Source organism: Ochotona princeps, chromosome 16, assembly GCF_030435755.1.
Source record: "Ochotona princeps isolate mOchPri1 chromosome 16, mOchPri1.hap1, whole genome shotgun sequence".
NCBI lineage: Eukaryota > Metazoa > Chordata > Mammalia > Lagomorpha > Ochotonidae > Ochotona > Ochotona princeps.
The window spans coordinates 46,975,898-47,002,860 of NC_080847.1; the positions used below are offsets into that span (position 1 = coordinate 46,975,898).

General features: G+C 45.0%; 1 protein-coding gene across 2 annotated transcripts in view; it reads left to right on the forward strand.

Annotated features, from left to right (window-relative positions):
• Window positions 1-26,963, forward strand: part of GARRE1 (granule associated Rac and RHOG effector 1) — an 87,021-nt gene that overhangs the window by 27,782 nt on the left and 32,276 nt on the right. Inside the window, exons 1-3 of one of the 2 annotated variants that reach the window (XM_058675090.1) lie at window positions 1,059-1,082; window positions 4,497-5,764; window positions 25,576-25,785. In XM_058675090.1, the coding sequence (XP_058531073.1) occupies window positions 5,270-5,764; window positions 25,576-25,785 (705 nt within the window). In that variant the 5' untranslated portion in view covers window positions 1,059-1,082; window positions 4,497-5,269. Of the gene's footprint in view, window positions 1-1,058; window positions 1,083-4,496; window positions 5,765-25,575; window positions 25,786-26,963 lie in introns of those variants that run through there. The other variant, XM_058675091.1, reaches the window with a different exon arrangement.

A 26,963-nucleotide genomic window follows, 5' to 3' on the forward strand; every position in this document is an offset into this window, starting at 1 on the left:
GGAGAACAGTGTTCTTCATTAGCTTCTCCAGAACATCTGGGACCTTCCCCTCCTGGCACCTTCCTTAGTCCCCCTCTCTTCATACCTACAGACCCTGGGAAGCACGTCCTGGGTCCTTTAGCAGCCTCTGGGGAGCAGGCTTGGACAATCTCCCAACCGTGCAGTCAGAATTGCTCTGCCATCTGAACAGAGCTGAGTGACACATGGCTGGGTGGACAGCTGAGGCCTACTGGAAGGCTTGCACAATGTCCCATATGCTCCTGTGATTTCCCAACCCTTCTTAGTGTTAAATTGGCGTCATGAGACCAGTTTTGGCACAGGGACACCGTATGTATCATTTTAATGGGTCACTGAGTAGGTGAGTAGGTGCTTGGGTAACTGTGCAAGGTAAAAGTTCCAGGAATGTTCCTACAGGTTTAGGAAGGATTGCTAGGGCTGGCATGGTGGTGCAGTGGGTTAAGCCATTGCCTGTGACACAGGCATTCTATGTGGGTACCAGGTTAAGCTCTATATCCCCTCTCTGTAAATCTGCCTTTCCAACAAAAATAAATCTCTTTTTAAAAATTTTATTGCAATGAAAACACTTAGTAATATACCAAATAAGTTTAGCAAGTAAAGAGCAAAAAGATCTTAGGTTCATAGGAATATATACAGTGGTTTTAGACAATAATTTTATAGAAAAATGACCATTTTATCCATCTACAATAAAGTTTTAAGTATTCACAGATAATTGAAGCTGTACTGGTGTAAAATTGTTAACCATTGGTTTAGCAGCAGTATGAAGTGAAGTGTACAGAACTATATGGCAACAATTTTTTTAAGTATTTGTTTATTTTTATTGCGAAGTCAGATATACAGAGAGGAGGAGAGACAGAAAGATCTTCCATCTGCTGATTCACTCCCCAGGTGGCCACAGCAGCCAGAGCTGATCCTATCCAAAGCCAGGAGCCAGCAGCCTCTTCTGGGTCTCCCACACGGGTGCAGGGTCCCAAGGCTTTGGGCCGTCCTCGACTGCTTTCCCAGGCCACAAGCAGGGAGCTGGGTGGGAAGTGGAGCCTATATGGGATCCTGGCTCATGCAGGGTGAGGACTTCTGACACTAGGCTACCACGCCAGGCCTGCAACAGTTATTAAACACATAGCCCCTTCTGCTTGCCCTCCTTCTATTCTCCGCCCCCCACCTTTTTTTTTTTTTTAGCTCCCTCTTATAAGGGAGAACAATGTGGTATTTGTTTTTGTGTGTCCAGCTTATTTCACTCAACAGGATATTTTCCCTCATGCTGATTCTGCTGCAAATGGTAAAATGTTCTTTCTTATAGCCAAATAATATTCTGGTGTGTGTTTGTATCACATTTTCTTTATTCATTCATCTAATGATGGGTACCTTGGTTGAATTCAAATTTTGCCTACTCTTAACAGTGCTGCTATAAACATGGTGATGTTTTATACCACGTGTTCATGTCCCAGTAGTGGGATTGTTCGATCAAATGGCAAGTCCATTTCTAGTTTTTTAAAGAAATCTCCACACTGCTTTCCATAGTGACTGTACTCATTACAACAGTGTAAGCATTTGTTACTTTGGTGTTTTAAATGTTAGCCGTTTTGGCAAATTCATCGTGGTTTTGATTTGCATTTCTCTGATGGCTAGCAATGTTCAGCATTTTTTCATATATTTATTGTTTGCCATTAGTACTACTTTTAATAACCATTGAGACCCTTTACCCATTTTTTAAAGTTATTTATTTGAAATATAGAGTGACAGAGAGAGAGGGAATAATGTAGAATTCCTCTCCTTTCTTCCCCTCCTCCTCTGTGGTGAATAAGGATAACCTCTTCAATAAATATTGTGGGCAAAATTCTGTGTGTGTGTGTGTGTGTGTGTGTGTGTGTGAGAGAGAGAGAGAGAGGGAGAGAGAGAGAGAGAGAGAATGAAATTAGATCCATATCACTCACCATATACAAAATCAACTCATGATGGATCAAAGACCTAAGTTTAAGTTACCACAAGAAAGTGTAAAAAAACTCTAAGACATTGGCATATGGGATGACTTCTTGGACAAAGCTCTCAAAGTACAGGCAACTAAATGAATCACACTGTATCAAACATCAATAGGGAAAAGAGACATCCAACAGAATGGGAAAAAATAGTTGCAAACTACCTAACTGATGAAGGGTTAGTATCCTGAATGATTCAGCAAATTAAACAATAACGATAAAAGCAGTCGAAATAGACAAGCAAAGGACCAAAATTGTGGTCATTTGGTGAACGAATCAATACAGAGAACATTTGTCAAAAATCAGTCGGCTCTATGTATTGGATTAATTTCTGGCTGCTCTGTTCTGTTCCATTGATCTGTGTATTGCTTTTTACGCGAGAACCAAACTGTTTTAATTACAATACCTCTGTAGTATACTTTCAGGTCAGAAATTGTAAAGTCAGCTTGATTTTTCTTGCTTGGGATTACTTTTGCTATTTGGGGTCTTTTGTGACTCTATTAGACTTTTAGGATCGTTGTGTACCATTCTGTAAAGAATATCATTGGTGTTTTGATAGAGATTGCATTGAAGCTGTAGATTGTTTTTGGTAATATACACATTTTAATAATGTTCATTTTTTCAGTTCATGTTTTGCTCATCTTTTTAAAGTTCATTTTTATTATTTATTTGAGAGGTAGAGAGACAGAGTTCTATCTGCTGATTCCTTCTCCAAAGCCTGCAGTGACCAGAGCTGTGCCTGGGTCAGACCAGGGCTATAGCCAAGAATCCACACACAGTTCAATTCCCACAGTGGGTAGCAGGAGCTGAATGACTTTGCGCAGTCTCAGCTGGGAGGAAACTGGAGTCTGGAGCTGGAGCTGGGGATAAGACTCAGCCACTCCGAGGCGGGATGTAATCATCCTAGGTCAAATCCTGCTCCTCTTCATCTTTTTGTGTGAATTTTTTCATATTTATTTTTATTTTAAGGTCAGAGTTGCAGAGAGAGAGTGAAATCTTCTACTTGCTGGTTCACTACCCAAATGGCTGCAATGGCCAGAGCTAAGCCAATCCAAAGCCAGGAGCCAAAAGCCTCTTCCAGGTCTCCCATGTGAGTGCAGGGTCCCAAGGCTTTGGGCTGTCCTCGACTGCTTTCCCAGGCCACAGGCAGGGAGCTGGATGGGAAGTAGAGCAGCTGGGACTAGAACGGATGCCTGTAATGGATCCTGGTGCATACAAGGCAAGGACTTTAGCCATTAGGCTAACGTGCTGGGTCCAGATTTTTACTTCTATACATTTTTTTCCTATTCTTTTGTTGCTTGTGGTTTAAGTGTTATTTCTAAGAAACCATTATCTAATTTGAGGCTACAGAGATTTACATCTGGGATCCTGGTGTGGTGACACAATTGACTACTCTTCTTGCAAACACCAGGGTCCTATATTCGTGTCAGTTCATGTCCTGGCTGCTACACATCCCATCCAACTCCCTGATTATAGCCTGAGAAAGCAGGGGAGGGTGGCCAAAGCCTTGGACCTCTGTTCCCCTGTGGAAGACCCGGAAGAGCTCCCAGCTGCTGGCTTTGGATTGGTTCAATTCCAGACATCGCAGCTACTTTGGAAGTGAAGCAGCAGATGGAGGATCTTTCTTTCTGTACACCTGCCTTTCCAATAAAAATAGGGAAATCTTTTCTTTTTTAAAAAAATATTTTTTATCGGAAAGTTCAATATATAGACAAGAGGAGAGACAGAGAAAAAGATCTTTCGTCTGCTGATTTCACTCCCCAAGTGGCCGTGACAGCCGGAACTGAAATGATCCAAAATTAGGAGCCAGGAGCCTCTTCCGGGTCTCCCGCATGGGTGCAGGGTCCCAAAGCTTTTTGCCATCATTGACTGCTTTCACAGGCCACAAGCAGGGAGCTGGATGGGCAGCAGGGCTGCCAGGATGTGAACCCGCACCCAAATGAAATCTCGGTGTGCGCAAGATGAAGATTTTAACCACTGAGCTACCATGCTAGGCCCAATAAATCTTTTTTTAAAGATGTATATTTGTGTTTTTCTTTGGTGTCCTGAAACTTTGTATTTAGGTCTTTGATTTTTTAGTGAATTTTTTATGTAAAGTGAGTTCAGGGGTCCAAAATGATTTCTTTTTCTTTTTTTAAGATTTATTTATGGAGGCCCGGTGCGGTGGCCTAGAGTTCTCACCTTGCACATGCTGGGATCCCATATGGGCGCCGATTCTAATCCTGGCAGCTCCACTTCCGTCCAGCTCCCTACTTGTGGCCTGGGAAAGCAGTCGAGGATGGCCCAAAACCTTGGGCCCCTGCACCCGCGTGGGAGACCTGGAGGAGGTTCCAGTTCTGGCTCAGCCCTCATTGTTGTATCTGTTCCCCTAAGTTGTAATATCATTTCTTCTTTCTTTGAATTATAGTCCACCTGTGTGAATGATAGTATATTGCAGGAGTCAATGTTCCAGAATTACTCCTATAGCTTTCCTAATTGTAGCCTGTTTTTCCCTCCTTACAGGAAATGACTTAGAGGCCTTATGAATACATTTGTGCGTTCTTGCTTCAGACTGTACAATTGAGGGCCAACCCAGTCTGGAAGTACCTCTTGTTCCTGTTGCAAGGAAACCACTACCTCAGCAAACAAAAGGAAAGGAGGAGAAGACTTACGCCATTTTTTACAAAGAAACCAACTTGCTTTCCAAAACCGTTTCGGCGTTGCTAAGAGGCTCTGTAGGCAAGTGGGTCTGACAGGCAGGCTCTGTCAGGGTTCTCCAGAGACTTGATCTTCCTGCTCCCGGACTTTGTGTGATGCAATTCTCTACTGCTTTTAAAATTGCTGTTGATCAGCTTGTGGGTTCTGGGTTCTAACTTTTTTCATATATTGAAGATACATTCTATTACATTTTTAAAAGTTAAGTTATTTTTCTGCCACTGTAAATAAAAATATCAGAATATTGTTGCATAACAATTATAATTAAATGTTTTTCTTAGCAATCATATCTTTTTATTGAGAGTGGAATGCTAAACAGTTTTTCTACAGCATTTTGGACACACTTTTATTTTTTGTCAGTGGTTCTGTGTGCACTGAAAATACTAATTATATAAAACCTGTTGTCCTCACATCTACGTTGGATCATATGGTCATCTGCTTCATAGAAATGCCTTTTTTAAAACTCACATTTGCAGAACTTCACTATTTTTATACCTAGCAACGGTTTTGAACAAAAGAATAAAGAAAGGAAAATTCAGGCCCTGACCTGCTTCCGGGCCCTGGGACAGTCCCCCTCCCGCATGTATTGCTGCAGTGCCCAGGACAGTAAAATGGACTACAAGCGGCGCTTCCTGCTTGGCGGGTCCAAGCAGAAGGTGCAGCAGCACCAGCAGTACCCCCTGCCTGAGCTGGGCCGGGCCCTGAGTGCTCCCCTGGCATCCACAGCCACCTCCGCCCCCCTGGGCAGCCTGACTGCCACCGGCAGCTGCCACCACACTATGCCCCACTCCACCCCTATCGCCGACATCCAGCAGGGCATCTCCAAGTACCTGGACGCCCTCAACGTCTTCTGCCGCGCCAGCACCTCCCTCACGGATCTCTTCAGCACTGTGTTCAGGAACTCTCACTACTCAAAGGCGGCCCTGCAGCTCAAAGACGTGCAAGAGCATGTAATGGAAGCAGCCAGCCGGCTGACCTCGGCCATCAAGCCCGAGATTGCCAAGATGCTGATGGAACTTAGTGCCGGGGCTGCCACCTTCACAGACCAGAAGGAGTTCAGCCTCCAGGACATTGAGGTAGCGTATCTTCTGTCTCACACTGAGGTAAAAAATGAGGGGATTGTCTTAGGTGTTGTTTTTGATTGTTTTAAATCTCTTGAATGTGGCCTTTGTCCTCTGTTTTTGTGGATATTCTCTGCTTGTGAGAAATGTAGACTTGCCAAGTTCTAAAATGCTTTGATTTCCAAGTAAGTTGGCCAAAAATTAGTAAGCAAATCAACCTTTATTTTATGTTTGTTTCCTTTACATTTTGAAATCAGAAACTAATTTCTGTATAGCATGCTGAGGTTTTTTGTTTAAGAGCCAGGAACTTCTTCCAGGTCTCCCACATGGGTGCAGGGGCCCAAACATGTGAGCCATCTTTCGCTGCTTTCCCAGGCATATTAACAGAGGAAGCTGGATCAAAAGTGGAGCAGCCAGGACACTGATTAGTTCTCATGGGATGCTAACACTGTAGACAGTGACTTCACCATCTATGCCATGATGCTGGCCCTGAAAATTATTTTAAAGTGCTTAGGAGATGAGTGTTGGTGAAGATGCGACTTCCATTGCTTGTGTCCCTTATCAGAATGTCAGGTTTCAGAAGATGGGAGATTTTTCTGTCTTTGTTTCACTTTATTGAAGTATGTATGTCTCTGTCTTTGAATTAAATTAAGTAAAAAAAATGTTTTTAAGATTTATTTTTATTATTATTACAAAGTCAGATATACAGAGAGGAGGAGAAACAGAGAGGAAGATCTTCCATCTGATGATTCACTCCCCAAGTGGCCGCAATGGTTGGAGCTGAGCCAATCCAAAGCCAGGAGCCAGGAGCTCTTCCGGGTCTCCCACGCGAGTGCAGGATCCCAAGGCTTTGACTGTCCTCAACTGCTTTCCCAGGCCACAAGCAGGGAACTGGATGGGAAGTGGAGCTGCTGGGATTAGAACCAGCGTCCAAATGGGATCTCAGTGCATTCAAGGCGAGGACTTTAACCGCTACACTATCACACTGGTCCCTTAAGTAAAGTTTTTGAAAATAAAAATTACACACATACAAAAGCTTACCAATATTTCTCATGAGAAATTAAAGCAATGAAACTTCTGCTTTATTTTTTTCATTCCTGGTCCTTTTGCCAGAAGAAACCACTGATACCTAACTGCTATGTGCCTTTGTAGACAACTGTGGCTGCAGCATGCACAGTGCAGTATCAGTATACACACAGTGCATGGCTTCAGCTTTTGCTTGCTCTGCGTGAAGTACCACACTGAGCCACCAGTTTGCTTGGTCACTGCTGGATACAGATGTGGCAAAGAGCAGTGAGGAACACTGTGCCCTCTCTTGAACCCAGATTGTTACAGCCATCACCTCACAATGATATGAGCACTTTTTTTTTTTAATAATATTACTTAGTTGATTAGGGTACAAAGGGTCAAGGGCTACAGGAAAGTGGGTAATACCATTGTTTCCCCACTAATATCATCACTTTTTTTCCCCTGTATCTGGGGTCAAGGGAGAAACAAAGGGAGAAGGCCCACCGAGCCTCCCACCCATCCCAGTCCCCATGTGAGGCACGCTCCAAGAGTCCTGCCCAAGCAGTTTTGATAGTTCAACAGTTCTGAACTGCTGCCAATCTTGCCATTCCAATTGCGATGAAATCTATTCAGAATCCACTGACTGATGTAGTCTCTTCATGGTTGGAGTTCTGAGATCAGCAGTTCAGTTGGAGGGGTATGAGTACTTTTAACTTAGGATTTCAGATAAGTACAGTTTGAAAGAGAAAACCAAAGGCTTTTATTTATTTGTTTTAAAGATTTATTTATTTTGTAAAGATTGGAGTTAAAGAAAGAAAGGGAGGGACAGAGAAAGATCTTCCATCTGCTGGATCACCCCCCAAATAGCCACAATAACCAAGGTCAGGGCTAGGCCAGAGGTGAGAGCCAGGAACTTCTTCTGGGTCTCTTATCTGGTGTAGAAGCCCAAGCACTTGGGCTATCCTAGGGTGCTTTCCCAAGCACTTTAACTATTGGCATCGGAGGCAGCACCTAGATGTGATTTGTCACCCTGCTAGCACTCAAAGACTTTTATTTTTTATTTTTTTTAAAGATTTATTTTATTTTTATTGGAAAGTTGGATATACATAAAGGAAAATCTTCTGTCCGATGATTCACTCCCCAAGTGAGCGCACGGCCGGTGCTACCCCGATCTGAAGCCAGAATCCAGGAACTTCTTCCAGGTCTCCCACATGCGGGTGCAGGGTCCCAAGGTCTTGGGCTGTCCTCGACTGCTTTCCCAGACCACAAGCAGGGAGCTGGATGGGAAGTGGAGCTGCCGGGATTAGAATTGGTGACCATATGGGATCCCGTGCATTCAAGGCGAGGACCTTAGCCACTAGGCCACACTACTGGGCCCATCAGGCTTTTATTTTGTTGTTTTGATTTTTTTGTTTTTTAGCTTTATTAATGTATTTGAAAGGCAGAGTGACAGGAGAAGGAGTTAGAGACCTAGCAACTGCTGGTTCACTCCCCAGATAACTGCAACAGGAAGGGCTAGGCTGTGCTGAGTGTAGGAGCCAGAAACTTCATCTTGGTCTCCCGCATGGGTGGCAGGGTCCCAAACACTTGAGCCGTCTCCCTCTGCCTTCTGAGACACATTGTCAGGAGGCTGGATTAAAAGTGGAACAACTGGGACTTCAGCTGGCACTTTGATATGGAATGCTGGCATCACAAGTTGTGAGTGAATTCTGAGATGTGGTTGCTGTGTGTAGATCTGCAGACAACATTTTACTTTTTCCCCAGAGCAGTGTTTGCTGTTTCTATAATTTAGCTGTAAGCCAATAAAGGTCTCTTAGAATTTTCACCACTCGGATGAAATGGTTAGGAATTTGGAATTTTTTTCCCTGTTGGCTTTTTCAGAGTTTTGTAAGCAAGATCCTGAGAAGTTCTTTAACATTCATCCCTAGGCAGGCCCGACAGCGTGGCCTAGCAGTTAAAATCCTCACCTTGAACGCTCCGGGATCCCATGTGGGCACCGGTTCTAATCCCGGCAGCTCCACTTCCCATCCAACTCCCTGCTTGTGGCCTGGGAAAGCAGTTGAGGACGGCCCAGTGCTTTGGGATCCTGCACCTGTACGGGAGACCCAGAAGGAGGTTCGTGGCTCCTGGCTCCGGATTGACACAGCACCGGCCGTTGCGGTCACTTGGGGAATGAATCATCGGATGGAAGATCTTTCTCTCTGTCTCTCCTCCTCTCTGTACATCTGACTTTGTAATAAAAATAAATAAATCTTTAAAATAATAATAATGATAATAATAATAATAATAATAATAATAATAATAATAAAAACATCCCTAGGGAAAGGAGTCTGTAGCCTAATGTAGTTGAACTTAATTGTGGGTAAGAAAAGCCTCCGATTTGGGAATATTCAGATGTTTGACTATTTTAACTTAAGACAAAATATGCTCCTCCCACCCTCAGTGGTGACCACTGCATGCTTCTGGCGTCCCCCAGCTGATCCCGACCTCTAATCAGATTTGAGATGTGCTTATCGGCAGAGCGATGCTGCTGCCTGTGTCCAAGACTGCACTGTCAGCCCTGCCTTGCTGCTCTGGGGCAGGCAGGGGCGCACAAGTCCTGTCTAGTCTGTCCTCGTGGGTGACTTTGCCCTTACCCTGCGTGTTTCACCTTCATTCTGTCGAGTAGAGGAATAAGCTGTGACTGTGGTGTTTGAATAGCCAGCTAGTACTTCTGACACCCTTTCAAGTCCATCAACCTGTGAAATGAGTTATGAGCCAGAGTCAGAAGATCGGTATTTAGGTGACTATGTGTCTTATGCCCACATAGCCTGGACCTAATCTTGTGAACGTTTCTGAGCCTCAATTTTCTCTTCTCTAAAATGGAGTTGGCACCGACCTACTAGAGTTCTTAATAAAAATCAGAAGAGATCAGTGTGTGTGAAGCATTCACTGTATTCCAGCCCTGTGTCTGCTCCCTCGGTCACCTGCAAGTGTAACAGCTTGGGCTCTGGAAAACTCCAGAAGTATTTCCACATCTGCCAAATATGCCCTCGGTGGCCCACATTCCGAGATGTCTCTAGACCCCTTCCCTCAGCAGTCTGCGGCAACCACACCCTATCCACATGGCCAGGTTTCTTACTTTTCAGAAAGTAACACATCCATAACTCTTGTAAAAGCATCTATTATTAGTCTTGAATAAAATTTGCAGTGCAAATGTGTATAAATAAAAGGAATTGACTTGTGAGTCATACATTCACTGCACAGATATTTATTGCATGCTTTGTTTGTGCCAGGTGCTGCCACACAAAGATGCAGCAGGGAGCAAGACCTTCCTATGTGTAGCACTCTGGTCCTTAGATAAGACATTTCTGAGTAAAGGTTGGAGGAGCTGAGGGAGCAAGCCTGTTGCTAGTCAGGAGAAGGGTTCCAGAAGGAACAGCTACTGCAAACGTGCCTGCTGCCAACCTGAGCCGGAGTGGGGTGGAAAGATAAGTGGGCCGCTTAGGTCGTTCCCCCCAGGGTAGCCAGGTGGGAGGGTGAAGTCAGCCCTAAAGGGAAGGGTGCGGGCTGGGCCCTGACTTCCCTGGGAGGGAGCAGCAGCTGTGCCACAGGTGCTCTTGCGCCCTCACACCTGGACAGCTCTGGTTTCATGGGGGCGGCCCCAAAGCCGAGAGGACAGACACTCCCCGCCCAGGGCAGCTGCAGGCCCGTGTTTGTTTTCCTGCATTTTCATTGGCTTCCTAAGTTTTCCCACTTTGTGAAAGAGCAGACAGGATTTTCTCAAATCCTTGCGTAACTGAACTTTGCCTTTCAGTTTAATGCACTGACAAATTTTGCTTGTATGCTATGTGATTATTCATGAGTGTATTTGAAATAATTTGTGAGCACTGACTCTTAAGGATCTTAATTCAGGTGTATTAACGTTTATTTTGGATAGCTATATGCCAGAAATATTGTAGAGCAACAGTAATGGGAAGTATTAAAAGCTATTTTCAAAATGTGATTTTCATTAACCTTAATGGAATTAAATGAAATATGCTACTGTTCGTTTTTGTTTGCTAAAGGTGAAGTTTTATTTGTTTCTTGTTTTGACTAGTAGTTCTTCCATAATAGATTATGAAATAAATATTTTCTAACTGTATGTGCCAAATGAAAATCCAAATAGCTGCTGTTCACCTGATTCATAAAAAGCTTGCAGAAATCCAGCTGAATTCTGATCACTCTCTAGCCTGTCGGTGTTTTTTTTCTGAAACTGAAGTGAATTTGCTGTTATATAAACAGTCTTCAGAGTTTAGTCTTTAGAATAAGTTGCAACTTGAGGGTGATTTTATAAACTTGGATTGTGAACAAGATTTACTGTCTGCCTGGCCAGTTCTACGTGGGTGGAAGCTACTAGGGCCAGAGGGAGGGGCTGGACTCTGATTTGCTGAGACATGCATGTGCAATCAACTCATTGTTCTGGAAATTGCTATTTAGAAGGAGAGAAATAAAAGATAAACATATTTCCTGCTTGCTGTTATAAACTGATTGGGGAGGTAGCGAATAGTCTTAATGGTTGAGGGAGCTTCTGTGTAGAAGAATCTTAATATTCTTCTGTGTAAAGGGGATTATACGTTAGAAATATCTCCACGTTGCAGACCATGGTGGATTCAGTGGTCAACAACAGAGGGTAAAATGTTTGGTGAAAGGTTACCGGGGAGTGATGTAGGGCAGAGGTCAGGCTTTCTGCATCCTAGTATCATTGAATAGTCTCACTATTAATGAAATTAGACAGGTGATCTTGCATCTTGATGTAATGCAGTAAGACCCACACAATATCCCTATAGTGTGTTCCTGTATTTCTCTCCATCTTCCCTGTACCCCAACAAAAAGCCCTAAATGAATTCCTACAGGAAATACAGAGTATAGTGGAACCAGCTATAAGGAATTAAAGCAAACTAGAGCAAACTGGAGCAAAGTATAATGGCTAAAGTCCTTGCCTTGAATGCTCCGGGATCCCATTTGGATGCTGGTTCTAATCCTGGCAGCCCCACTTCCCATCCAGCTCCCTGCTTGTGGCCTGGGAAAGCAGTCAAGGACGGCCCAAAGCCTTGGGACCCTGCACGTGTGTAGGAGACCTGGAGGAGGTTCCTGGCTCCTGGCTTTGGATCAGCTCAGCTCCAACCGTTATGGCCGCTTAGGGAGTGAAACAATGGACGGAAGACTTTCCTCTCTATCTCTCCTCCTCTCTGTATATCTCCCTTTCCAATAAAATAAAAGCAAATAAATCTTTTTTTTTTTTTTAAAGAAAGCACACTCAGAGTGTGTCATATGCTATGTTCAGTTGACATGATTTATTCAACAAGTCAGTGCTATGCAAAAAAATCCAGTAAGAATTACTGTCCTGGATTAGAAGAAAATTAAGGTGCTGGTGTTCCAGATTAAACCACTTCTTGGAATGGCAGCATCTCATATCAGAGTGTTGGTTTGAATTCTGGCTGCTCCACTTCCAGTCCTGCTGCCTGCTAATGCCTCTAGGAAGGCAGTAGAGGATGACTGAAGTGCTTGGGGTCCTACAGTTCATGTGGGAGACATGGAAGGAGTTTCAGGCTCCTCACTTTGACCTGGACTAGGGGTATGAACTAACAGATGAAAGATTAAATAGAATTAAGAAGGGCTGGAGGGCCTGGCGGCGTGGCCTAGCGGCTAAAGTCCTCGCCTTGAGTGCCCCGGGATCCCATATGGGCGCCGGTTCTAACCCCGGCAGCTCCACTTCCCATCCAGCTCCCTGCTTGTGGCCTGGGAAAGCAGTAGGAGATGGCCCAATGCATTGGGACACTGCGCCCGCGTGGGAGACCCGGAAGAGGTTCCAGGTTCCCGGCATCGGACTGGCGCGCATCGGCCGTTGCGCTCACTTGGGGAGTGAATCGTCGGACGGAGGATCTTCCTCTCTGTCTCTCCTCCTCTCTGTATATCTGGCTTTGTAATAAAATGAATAGGCCTTAAAAAAAAAAAAAAGCACCAACAACACTTGTTGGCGAGGTTGCGGGGAAAAGGGATCCCTACTCCACTGCTGGTGGGGCTGCAGGCTGGTACAGCCTCTATGGAAATCAGTATGGAGAATATTCAAACAACTCAAATTCAACATACCGTATGATCCAGCAATAGCACTCCTAGGAATATATCCAGAACAATTGTTTTATGAGAAACCAACATGCACTCCTATGCTCATAGCAGCACAATCAGTAATTGCAAAAACATGGAAGCAACCAAAATGCCCATCAACAGAGGATTGGATAAGAAAGCTATGGTTCATCTACTCCATGGAATACTACTCAGCTATTAAAAAAAACAAAATGCAGTTCTTTGTGGCCAAATGGGCCAAACTGGAAACCATAATGCTAAGGGAAATGAGCCAATCCCAAAAGGTTAAATACCACATGTTTGCCTTAATTTAAGATGATATGATGTTATGTATAACATGTTATGTTTTGAATGTTATATGTTGTGTATAAACTAAAATTGAAGTGTAGGTGAGGTGGTCATAGAAGGTGGCTGGGAACTCGCATTTACTTTTAACATATTGGTTACTCATTACTATGTCAATTAATTCCATAATGATGTAAATTTTTGCTGATGGTATGTTGGAGCTTTCAATTGACTGGGATGATACTCTGCTGGCTCTGTCTTCAGACCAGAGAGGGTATACCTAAGAAGCCGTTGAACTTGACTGGGCAATAAGATGTTGGACTCTATGTTTGGTATACGCTTGCAATGGGGGAATCTCAACTGAACTTGAGCTGTGGTTCTGCAACAAGGTGGAGGAATCCACCATGGTGGGAGGGTTTGGGGAGGGGTGGGGAGAACCCAAGTATCTATGTAACTGTGTCACATAATACAATGTAATTAATGAAGTTAAATAATAAATAATTAAAAAAAAAAAAAGAAGGGCTGGAACTGTAGCACAAATGGTTAGGCCACTGCTTGGTACTCCCCCATCCCATATGTGAGTGCCTGGTTCTACATCTAATTCGGTTTCCTGATAATGTGCATCATGGGAGGCAGTAGATGATGGGTGAAGTACTTGGGTCCCTGTGACCCATGTGGGAGATCTGGGCGGAGTTCCTGGCTCTTAGCTTTGGCCTGGCCCAGTCCTGTTACGGATATTGGATAGTGTACCACTAAATGGAAGTCTCTCACTCTCTCTGCTCTTCCTTTCAGTGTAGAATAAATAGACATTTTAAAATCTTAAACACATCTTTTTTTTTTTTTTAATTAAGAGATACAGGTGCTAGGGCCTATTGCAGACTGAGCCTTTGGCCTGCAGCTCCAGCATCCTATAAGGGCACCAGTTTGAATTCCAGCTGTTCCACCTGCACTTCAACTCCCTGCTAATGCACCTGGGAAAGCAGTGAAAAATGACGCAAGTGCTTAGACCCTTGAATCCATATGGGAGATCCAGAAGAAGCTCTTGACTTTGGACCACTCCAGCCCTGGCCATTGTGGTCATTTGGAGAGTGAATCAACAAGTGGAAGATCTAAGGAATGGTAGAGTTGCTATTTTAAAAAAAGGTTTGAGTGAATTTAAGGGAAAATTAGATATGGTGGGTGCATTCTAAAGAAAAAAATAGAAAATTTGTAGACTGTGAGGATAATTTTATTTATTTTTTTTTTAAAGATTTATTTATTTTATTACAAAGTCAGATATACAGAAAGGAGGAGAGACAGAGAGGAAGATCTTCCGTCCGATGATTCACTCCCCAAGTGAGCTGCAACGGCCGGTGCTGCGCTGATCTGAAGCCGGGAACCAGGAACTTCTTCTGGGTCTCCCACGCGGGTGCAGTGTCCCAATGCATTGGGCCGTCCTCGACTGCTTTCCCAGGCCACAAGCAGGGAGCTGGATGGGAAGTGAAGCTGCCGGGGTTAGAACCGGCACCCATATGGGATCCCAGTGCATTCAAGGTGAGGACTTTAGCCGCTAGGCCACGCCGCCAGGCCCGAGGATAATTTTATGTAGAACTAGTTTTCCTGATTTCTTGCGTGAGGATGCAGAGCAGAAAGATGGGTGCTTGTGGTACCCTGAAGTCTCTAGTCCAGCTCTAGATTGCTTTCTCCTGGATTAGTTTTTCCTTAGGGTGAAAAACCACTACTCTGACTTAAGCCACCGTGTCATTTCTGTTCTGTTATGCCTACATAAACCTGGTACTGACTGAATGGAAGCAAATAGACCAGCTCAGAGCCCATGATCCTAATCCAAGTAAGAAGACAGGGAAGCTCAGAGTGGGATGATAGTGGAGGAGGTAACTAGAGGCAAATGCATGTTTTTGCTTGCTTGCTTTCTTTTTTGGGGGGGGGGGGTTCTTATTTTCATTTGAAAGGCAGATTTTACAGACAGAAAAGGTCTTCCGTCCGCTGGTTCATTCCCCAAATGACTGCAGTGGCTGGAGACAAACTAATCTGAAGCTTGGAGCCCGGAGCTTCTTCCTGGTCTCCCACAAGGGTGTAGGATCCCAAGGACTTGGGTCATCCTCTCTGCTTTGCCAGGTAGACAGCTGGGTCGTGAGTGGAGCAGCCAGACATGAGTCGGCACCCATGTGGGATTCCTGTGCCTCAGGGTGGAGAACTAGCTTGCTGCACTCACACGCCAGCCCTAGATGTATGGGGTGTTTTTATTATTATTATTATTATTATAAACTTTAACATAAAACTTGCATTGTAGCCATTTGTAAGGGTGCAGTTGAGTCACATTAAGAACATTTATATTGTGCATCTGTCAGCATCATCCATCTTCAGAACTTCTCCATTTCCCCAAACGGAGACTCCACTTATTAAGCAATGACTCCTGGCTCCCCTGTGCTCTTAGCCCCTGGCAGTTCGCATTCAACTTGAAGCCTGTTGAATTTTATTCCTCTAGGAATTTTGTGTAAGTGGAATATTTCTCCCTTTGTGACTGGCCTATTTTACTTGGCATAATGTCTTTAAGGTTTATCCATGCCATAGTGTAAATCAGAATTTCATTTGTAAGACTGAATAATATTGTGCCAGTTGCATTCTGAATATTATACCTTGGTGTGTGTGTGTGTATGTGTGTGTGTGCGCACGCGAGTGTGTGGAGAGTCGGAGATGGCACATCACTCCCCAGCTGTGCTGCTTGATGATGTGGGGAGCAGCAGGTGAAGAATAGACTGAAATCATAGATGTGTGACAGCCAACAGGCAGTTTTGAAAAGGTAGTTGGATAAAGTAGATCTGGAGTTCAGGCTGAGGTTCAGAACTTGGGACCACCAGTCGATAGATGGTATTTAAAAAACTGGGCAAGTCAGCAAGGAAGCATGTAGCTGGAAGGCAGGTGAACTGTGACGCACTCTGACATTTAGACACCAGAAGATGAAGAGAAAGCAGCCAGGGGCAGGAACAGCTGGCAAGCAAGAAGAAAGTGAAAAAGTGTGGTTCCCTAGACACCATGGCAAGTGGGCCACCTCTTCCCTAACATGGGCCAAATTTTAACACAGTGACGACCAGGCGGAAGCCTGAGCTGGGGTATCCATGTCTGTCGGTGAGCTAATGTGGGAGGCGCCCAGCAGGCAGAGGAACCCCTCTCTTCAGTGATGCATTATGTTGAGAATAACGCTCATGGAGACATGTTTCCTTTTGGGAATTTTGTTATCAGCTCATCAGCCAAGGAATCCTAGTATTCTCACTGCCCCAAAAATGTAATCAGTGAAAGAATTACCTCAATTCTAATGGACTTGTAGGTCGTAAGAGGGCTGGTCAACTCAAGCATATTTTTTATCTCTACTCTATGTAAATCCATAATATAAATTTGTTTTTGGAGAAAACTTGGGTTTTGAATAGGAAAAATTACTCAAGACTGTGTTTTGTCTGCAGTAATTAACGTGAACTGTTTACCTGGAGTGGCCTTTCATGTTAGCTATGTAAGATATATAAGCAGTGTAGCTGAATTACAAAGCTTCTTGTGTGTGTTGACATGCTGATTAAAGTTTCATGTATTTTGACAATAAAATACCTAACTTTTGTAAAATCATCTATAGGAACAAGTCTGCAGGCTACACAGGAAACATACAATCAGCTGTTGTACCTGTTTAGTACTGTTTGTTTACTTAGGTGACTTTCCCCGCACCCTAATTTACTCACAACAGGTATGCATTACTGATTGAAAAGACTTTGTGCTCCACAGCGTTTGACCCATGAAGCCTCTAGAACCCAAGAGCGAGCTGGTATCTTCACCCATAGTACTGCAGCCTACTGGGGGGCAGAATGTAGTCCTGGAGCTGAGTTGATAGTGTTGCTGTTGGCTCTGCCACCCATGGGTGGGCAGTGCTCTCTCCTTTCCTGGTTTTTCTCCTTCCTGTACATGGCAGGCAGCTTCTCTCTGCTGGAGGTTAATGCTCACTGGAAAGAAGGCTGCTGTACTTGGTGACTCTTTTTTTTTTTTTTAAAGTAAGCTTGTTCTTCCCATTTTTGTGCTGTAGTATGATCTTCCCAAGTACTTTCCATGGTGCAGGCATGGTCTGCTGCATTCTCTATTTCTCTGGGGGTACATTTAGAATGCTGTATCATATTCTGGTCTGTTGGCTGGATCCTTATGTAATGACTGTGGAATTACTATAAGAACAAAAGAGGCCTCATTAAGAACAAGATTGAGGACCCTTGGGAACAAGTGTAATGTTGGATATAAGTAAGTATTGAACACAAAGATATTGTTGATTTGCTTTGGAATTTCTAATAAAAGCAGTCTGGATCAACTTCATTTCACTCCCTATAGACTTTCAGATTGATCAGAAATAAATGTACAAATGACAGTTTTCCTTGACCTGCATTCTGGAGGAATATGAGAAAGATGAATTGTTGAGCAATTGAGTAAAAGAGTGAACTGGATGAGAAATTATTTGTATTACTGTGAAAGTCATAAAGTGTTTTGGGAGATGGAGTGGACTTGGCATTCCATAATTTCAACCACATACAGATGTTAAGGGCCGAACTGGCCCCAACCCCCTAGAAGAAGAATCACTAAAACTAAATTTTAGAATACTTTAGGGGCCCAGTGCCATGGCCTAGTGGCTAAAGTCCTCACCTTGAATGCACTGGGATCCCATATGCTCGCTGGTTCTAATTCCGGCAGCTCCACTTCCATCCAGCTCCCTGCTTGTGGCCTGGGAAAGCAGTTGAGGACGGCCCAAGGCCTTGGGACCCTGCACCTGCGGGGGAGACTTGGAGGAAGCTCCTGGCTCCTGGCTTCGGATCAGCACAGCACCAGCCATTGTGGTCACCTGGGGAGTGACTCATCGGACGGAAGATCTTCTCCTATATTTATCTGACTTTGCAATAAAAATAAAATAAATCTTTTTTTTTTAAAGGAATATTTTAGGAAGGTGGAGTTGACAGATAAGTGGAACCTCAACAGCCATAGTGGATCAAAAGGGAAGTGTTTGGGTCCTTACAACAGGGTGATCGGAGGAACACACTTGGCACAGGGTTTAGGAAGAAGTTATCCCGTTTCAGAGTGCTGGGTTCCAGTACTGCTCCTGATTCCAGCTCCCTGTTAATGTGCATCCTGGGAGACATCAGATTCTGACTCAGGACTTGAATTCCCTGCTACCCACGTGGAAGACCTGGGCTTAGTTCTGAACTGGTCTGATTAGCTCAGCCCCAACTATTGTAAGCATTCGAGGAGTGAACTATCAGATAGGAATTCTCTGTCTCTTACCCTCTCTGTGCTTCCAAATATAAAAAAATAATGAACTTTTAAATAAACTACGATGACCTTTATTTATTTATTTATTTATAAAGATTTTAATTTATTTTTATTGGAAAGTTAGATATACAGAAAGGAGGAGAGACAGAGAGGAAGATCTTCCGTCCCATGGTTCACTCCCCCAGTGACTGCAATGGCCAGTGCTGTGCTTATCTGAAGCCAGGAGCCAGGAACCTCCTCCAGGTCTCCTACACACGTGCAGGGTCCCAAGGCTTTGGGCTGTCCTCAACTGCTTTCCCAGGCCACAAGCAGGGAGCTGGATGGGAAGTGGAGCTGCCAGGATTAGAACCAGCGCCCATATGGGATCCCGGAGCGTTCAAGGTGAGGACTTTAGCCACTAGGCCCGATGACCTTTAATTTAAATCTGTTTTTACACTCTGACCAAAATGCAAAAACTGCCAAAAAAAAAAAAAAGATATTCTGGATATATCAGTGAGCACAGCTTGTGTAGCAGCATGTGAAACATGCACAAGGAAATAGGATAGGAACCGTGTGCCCTTCTCCTCCACTACCGAGGATCCCAGGGGAGAGCTGCACCTCGGTGGGTCCCTGATGGTTGTATAGAATCCGCAGTACCTACCTCTCCACTGTCCTAGGGGTTAGGAACACAGAATTTTTGGAGTCAACAGACCTGGTTTGGGATTCCCCACTTAGTGACAGCTTAACACTGACTAAGTTTTTCTGTTTGTATACCTCAGTGTTGTCATCTGTTAAACAGGTTAACTGCTCACATCTCATGGTCACTTTACCTCATGTAAAGTGTTTGCTGTGGGTTAAAAACTCCATATGTGATAGCTGTTGGGTGGAGGTTGTGGCACAGTGGGTTGGGCCACTACTTGAGGCTCCTGCATTCAGTAGCAAAGTGCTGATTTGAGTCCCAGGAACTCATCTCCTCCTCTAGCTTTCTGTTAATACCTTCTGGGTGGCAGCAAATAATAGCTTAAGTACTTAGGCCCTTCACACCAGGGTGGGAGACCCATATGGAGCTGATGACTTTGACCTGGTTGTTGTAAGGCATTTGAGAAGTGAACCACTGGGTCGAAGATCGATCTCTCTCTCTCTCTCTCTCTCTCTGCACCTTTTATGTAGACAAAAAAAATAATAACATTTTAAACTGGTAGGTACACGTAGAACTTTACTGACAATTTACACTTAAGCTGTGATTCTTTAAGCATCCATCTGTGGCCTAGCATACTGCATCTGTCAGCAGATTCCCTGAGTCCCATAATCCCGGAAAGGAATAATGCAGGAAACGGAAAGTTCCAGCACCAGCGCGCCGTGGTGTAGAAGGATAAGCCTTTGCCTGTGGTGCTGGCATCCCATATGGGCTACAGTTTGAGACCTAGCTACCCTGCTTCTGACCCAGCTTTCTGCTTATGGCCTGGGAAGGAAGCATAGGATGGCCCTGCACCCATGTGGGGGTCCTGGCTCCTGGCTTCATCCTAGCCCAGCCCCAACTGTCATAGCAAGGGTGGGGAGTGAATCATTAGATGAAATGTATGTTTCTCTTCCCTGTGTCTCTTTGTGAAACTCTGTCTTCCAAGTAAATAATCATTAACATTTTTTAAAAAATTCAAAGAGAGAGAGGGAGGAAGGAAGGAAGGAAAAATTCTATGGCCTGGGGTCAAAGTGTTCAGATTTTTGTTTGGAAGATCCCCAAGGATTAACCTTGGGCCAAGAAAAGTGAGGTCTGTCATACAAAGCAACGGAGATGAGATAGGAGTTACTTTAGAAATAGGTGGGTAGGGGCCCAGCATAATGGCCTAGTGGCTAATTCTTTGTCTTGCAACCACTGGGATCCCAAATGGGCACTGGTTCAAGTCCCAACTGCTCCACTTTCCAGCCAGCGGCAGCCTAAGGTCTTGGGACCCTGCACCTCATTGGGAGACCCAGAAGAAGCTCCTGGCTCCTGGCTTCAGATCAGATCAGCTCTGACCATTGTGCCCACTTGGGGAGTGAATTAGCCAATAGAAGATCTTTCTGTCTCTCTTTCTCTCTGTATATTTGCCTCTCCAATAAAAAATACATTTATAAAATATTAAAAAAGAAAAGAAAATAGGTAGACATGTGCTAGAGATTGAACTCTGTCCCTCTCAAGAGCTGATATTTACACCTCTGTTAGTGTAGGTGAACAGGTGTTTCCAGGGTGTAAGTTAACCACTGGTTTGATTGATTTTTTTTTGACATTTTAAAAGATTAATTTATTTTTACTTACGTGAAAGGAAGAGAGAGCTCAGGCAAGATGTTCCATGTGCTCATCCACTCCCCAAATGCCTGTGACAGCGAGGGCTGAGTCGTGCAGGAGCTGGACAGAAGTTCAGAACTCAGTGCGAGTCTTCTATGTGGTTGTCAGGGACCCAAGTACTGGAGTTATCATCTTGGCAGGAAGCTGGATTGAAAACATAGGTGGTGCTTGATCTTTGGCACTGTGGTATGAGATATGGGTGTCCCACGTGGAGGTTTAAGCCACTCTGTCCTAATATCTGCCCCTGATTGACTTCAGTGAATGATTTGGAAATAATTTTGTCACAATCATAGTCAGGGTTGCTGCCGCACACACACCCCGGAGGGGGGGAGAAAGATCCACAGTGTCTGAGCTCTATTTATAGGGAAGACTCGGATTAAAGGACTCGCTCAAGGGCAGAGTTGTAATGAATAGTGGAGAACACATACTGACAAATGTGCTTGTCTCTTCCCCTCCTTGTTTGAGTAGCAGCACCCTCCCTCTTCCATTACCCCACCATCTGTCGGAGGGGTGGGCATGTCAGAGTATCATTTCTATACCTAAGGATCCTGTGCCAGGCCGTCAGAACCATGTCTGAATCTTTCCTTTTAGAACAGGAGAGGGTAATGCTTTCTTTTGCTTTGATTGTTTGTCAGAGAGCTGCTTCCTTTCTGTTCTGCCTCCTGGAGGTGTTCCTTTCCCAATAGTATGCAACCTTTCATTTCTGTGGCTTGTCCCTGCCTCATCCCACCTGTCCCATCCAAGAGGATAGGGGCTTGCCCACTGTCTTTCTCCTCGTCTCCTGGGGCGGTGTGTGCTGTGTACACATTAAGTTCTCATGTGGTGTATAGTTGCTGAGAGATGAGTGACTCAGGCTATGAGAATGTGACCCTGGAGCAAGCTCATGGCGTGTGACAGCTTCACTTTCTCTTCCCCCTGCCTCTCCATAGCCTGCCAAGATGGTAGGAGGAGCAGAGTCTGTGCCTGGGGACCCAGCGCCTCTGCTTCTCCCTGAGAGGAACTTTGGGGTGCCCTTGGTAAGGACGCTGCTGCTGGTCACCTGTTGTGAACCCCCAGCTGCCTCAAGTTGTTAGAGCTGCTTGAAAGCAGAGGAGTAGATACCTGAGCCCGGTGACTGCTCTGCCACAGCCAGTTTGAATCTCCTTAGCAAAGTTTCTTAACCTTTCTGTGCCTCAGTCTCATTTTCCATAAAATGAGGATGCCTTCATAGGGTTGTTCCTTGAATTAAATGACACAGTGCCCATGAAACTTTGAGCTCAGGTACGTGCTGAGTTATGGCTGGCTGTCAGTGTGTATGCTGCTAAATAAATGCGATGTATGTCACATGGCTCCTGCTGTTTCTAGATCTGCTTCCTCTGCGCCTCCCGCGGCCAGCGCAGTGCACGGCATGGGGGGGCGTTTCTGAGGGAGGTGGGATGGAAGCACAGGAGGTCTGGGGAGGCCAGCCTGTTAGCCTGCTTGTTCACCACGGTGGCAGGCTGCTTTGATGCCACACTGGGGGATGCTTTTCGTCGCTTGCTTTATTTGATCCTGTAGATTTCCACAGAGGAGAAAAAAAAATTCAAAGACTTCAGCATCATAGCAGTTTCCCCAGAAAACCAAGCTCTGCCCAGCAGGGATGGACTCTCCTGTGACAGAGCGCCATGTGTGCTGGGAGCTGAGGGGTCCACAAGTGAGTCTTCCTTGGGGCTGCAAGGAGAAAGGCAAGGCTGGAGCACCCACACCGTGTTGGATTTAATTCCTTGTAAAAGGCGGGGGAAAGCATTTCCCATAAAATAGTCTATGGTATATTCTTTCACCCCTTTCTCAAGGCGTACTGGGGCTGCGGACTATAGGCGAGTGGGTCCTTTGGGTTTGTTCCTAACTGGTTGGATGAAGTAAAGTACTTTTTAAGTAATCTATGCAGCCAGTGAAATATAAAATAGTTTCCATAAAAAGCAAATATGGACCATGACCAAGGATTTGCAGAAGATTATTTTTTGGAGCTGTCAAGCTCAGTATAGGAGAATAGGAAAACGGTGCTAGCAATCTGGAAGGTGGCAGTGCTTTGCAAGTTGTAAGTTCTTGCTTTGCCTTAAAGAAAGAAAAACTGGAAATTCAAGAGAACTCGTTAGAGCTCTGATTAATGCAGGGAAGGAAATGAGGAGCAGCAATGTCAGAGAAGCGCTTTATACAGAAAGTTGCCAGGTAGATGTACCTTGGTATCGTAAACTCTTTATAGCACATAATACTTTGTGCACATATGTTACTATATAACATATTAATATCATGTATTAATCAGTTACATGAATATGGAATATTTAAAAAGTAGTTGGGTCCCTGGCATCCATGCGGGACATGTGGATAGAGTTATGGCTTGGGCCTGGCCTAGCCCTGGCTGTTGTAGTCAGTCACTGGGGAGGGAGCCAGGAGATAGAACACTGTATGTATGTCTGCCTCTCTCCCTGGATCACTCTGTGTTTGAAATAAATCAAAACTTATTTATTTGAAACACAGAATGACAGAGAAAGGGGGAAAGCAGAGATCTTCCATCTGGTGGTTCACTCCCCAAATGAGTGACAGCTTTACCCACTATGCCATAGCACTAGCTCCATAAATCTTTTTCTCTTTTTTAAAGATGTATGTTATTTGTATTGGAAAGTCAGATATGCAGAGAGAAGGAGAGACAAAGAAGATCTTCCGTCTGATGATTCACTTCCCAAGCAGCCTCAACAGTTGGAGCTGTGCTGATCCGGAGCCAGGAGCCTTCTCCGAGTTTCCCACATGGGTGCAGGGTTCCAAGGTTTTGGGCCGTCCTCTACTGCTTTCCCATCCTGGGGCCCGGTGTAGTAGCCAAGCAGCTGAAGTCCTCGCCTTGCACGCAACTGGGATCCCATATGGGCACCAGTTCTAACCCTGGCGGCCCTGCTTCCCATCCAGCTCCCTGCTTGTGGCCTGGGAAAGCTCAACAGGCTGATCCTCCACTTGCAAGTGTCAGCATCCTATATGGGTGCTGATTCGTGTCCCTGCTGCTCCACTTCTGACCTAGTTCCCTGCTTGTGGCTTGAGAGCACAGCAGAGGAAGACCCAGGTCCTTGGGTCCCTGCACTCACATGGGAGACCTGGAAGAATCTCCTCCTGGCTTCAGATCCGCTCAGCTGTGGCCATTGCAACCATTGTGGGGAACAAACCAGCGAATGGAAGATCTTTCGCTTGCCATCTCTCCTTCTCTCTGTCATTCTTGCTTTCAATTAAAAGTAAATAATTTTTTTTTTCATGAATTTCCTGGGGCCAGTGTTGTGGCACAGTGAGTTAAGCCATTGCCTATGTTGCTGACATTCTGTATGGAAGACATGTAAAAGTCCCAACTCTTCACTTCTGATCCAACTCCCTGTTAATGCACCTAGAAAAGCAACAGGAGATACCTTAAGTACTTGGGCCCCCTGCAACCTCCCTGGTTGTCGCTGCTGAAGCTCCTGGCTCCTGCCTTCAGCTGTCAGATCCCTGATTGCTGTGATCATTTGGAGAGAGAACCAGTGAATGGAAGATATCCATCACCCTCTGCCTTTTAAATAAGCCTTTTTGAAAAAATTAATTTGGGGCCTGGCACAATAGCATAATGGTTAAGGTCCTTGCCTTGAATGTACCGGGATCCCATGACCACTGGTTCTAATCCCAGCAGCCCCGCTTCCCATCCAACTCCCTGCCTGTGGCCTGGGAAAGCAGTAGAGGACAGCCCAAAGTCTTGGGACCCTGCACCCGTGTGGGAGACCCCGGGGAGGCTGCTGGCTTCTGGCCTCGTATTGGCTTGGCTCCAGCTGTTACGGTCACTTGGGGAGTGAACCACTGGACGGAAGACTTTCCTGTCTCTCCTCCTATCTGTATATCTGCCTTTCCAATAAAAATAAATAAGTCTTTTAAAAAATGAATTTGCTGTTTGGACTATTAATAAGCTACTGATCCCTGTCAGCTTAATGGGTTTCTGTGGTATGATGAATGTAGTTGCCTGGTATATTTGTGTCAACTCCTATAAGCCTGGTCTGTCAACTTTGTTTTGTAAGAGTGGAAATATGATTTACAATCATGTGAGCATCTATGTTATTACTGTTATTAAAATAACCAGTATCTGTATCTGTAGATTCCAGTGCTGCTAGAATATCCTGTAACCAAACTGATCTTTCAGATTTTTTTAAGATTTAATTATTTATTTTAAAGTCAGATTAGAGAGATAGGGGCAGACAGAAAAGCCCTTACGTCTGTTGGTTCACTCTCCAAGTGTCCTCACAGCCAGGCTGAACCACGCAAAGGCAGCACCCAGGAGCCTCATCTGGGTCACCCATGTGGGTGGCAGGAGCCCAGACATTTGGACCTGCTGCTCCTTTACCCGGGTTAATAGCAGGAAACTGGATCAGAAGTGGAACATCCAGGGCATGAGCTGGTGACATTTGTGTTGCTGGCGTTGCATGCGACAACTTTACACACTGCACTGCAGCACCAGCCCCTGGCCTGTTGTATTTTTTTAAATTGTGCTTTGTTATCTGCCTTCTGAATATTGTATGGACATTGTTAGAATTATGCATGGCTGTGGTTCAGCAGGAGCTCCAAGACAACCAAGGTTGGTATTAGCCACAGTCCAAATGAGAGGAGTTAGAATGGCGGGACTTGCTATTTAGTTGAATCGCTTTGATTTCTTTTATGTTAGATTCAAACATAAAAACAAAAGCAGACCTTTCTAAAAGGTTGTGACTTTTTGACTTTGATTTGGGGATTCCAAGTTGGTAGTTAAAAATAAGAATTGATTGTGCTAATCCAGCAGTAACCCACAACCTAAAAATGCCTGGCTCTCTTGTTTTTGCAGGTGTTGGGGAGATGCTTCCTGACTGTGGTGCAAGTCCATTTCCAGTTTTTGACTCATGCATTACAGAAGGTCCAGCCGGTGGCTCACTCTTGTTTTGCTGAGGTTGTTGTGCCAGAAAAAAAGAATAGCAACAGTGGCGGCAGCTTATCCAGCATGGGCCACACGCCAGAACTGGAGGAAGCTGTGCGGTCCTGGCGCGGGGCTGCCGAGGTAACCCTGGCTTTGGGGAGATGGGTGCCCTGTGTCCAACATGCCTGATGGGGCCTTTGCCTGTTAGTTCTCAAAACAGCCATTTGCCTTCGAAATGAAGGGTGGGGTTGTTTGGTTGGTTTTGATTTTGTTTTTTAAGAATTTTTTTTTATTTGAAAGGTTTAAGGGAGGAGAGACAGAATGAGAAAGAAGTCTTCCTCCTGCTGATTCACTCCCCAAATGATCTTAACAGCTAGAGCTGAGCTGATCTGAAGCAAGGAGCTTTATCTGAGTCTCCCACATAAGTGCATGGCCTCAGGCACCTGAGCCATCTTCCACTGCTTCCTTAGACCATTAGCAGGGAACTGGATGGAAAGTGGAGCAGCCTACATTCTAACTACAGCGCCACAGGCGGAGGAGGCTCTACAGGCCAAGGAGGCTTAATTTGCTTTGCCAAAATGCTGGCCCCTAGAAGTTTTCAACCTGCCTTTGTCTTGTTCATTTATTTAACAGTGAATATTTTGTGAATGCCCACCTTGTGCCAGGCCTTACCAGGCACCGGGCTGGCAGACTTTCCTCACAATCTCCTGAGAGAAAGGACTAATCAAAAAAGCAGGGCACTGTAGTGGGCCTGTGATGGAGATGCGAAGGGCCCGGTTGTCTTGGAGTGGTGCAGGAGACAGACCTGGGGCAGTGCTGGCCCTGTGTGAGGGAAGGCTGGGTGGAGCTGGTGGGGACTGTAAGTCCTCAGCCAGCTAGGCTGGCAGGAGTGCTGGGCATACAATTGGAATGGCTCCCCCCCCAGAAGCCATTACTGCGCCACAGGGAAGGCTCAGCCAACAGGGAGTCTGGTCTACTGTTTGCTAGCCAGATCATTTTCTTTACAAGTACTTGGCACCTCTGTAGCTTTTTCAGTTCTTCATAGTTTTATCTGATCAATGTAGGTCCTGCTGTCAGTTAACTTTGCATGTGGTTTGAGCAGTTTTACAGGATTATTTTATTTAATGCCATGAAATCTTTCATCTTTTGAAGGACTGGAGGACTGGCTGATACCTGTCACAACAGATACATTTACAAACTCCAGCCATCAGCAAGAGCCCAACCCAGAGGTTGGCTCACGGGGGCCTGAGGCACCACTCATGTAGGATGACATGGCTTGGTGGTCAGTGAGGGGGAAATAGACGTGCTCCAATCTCCCC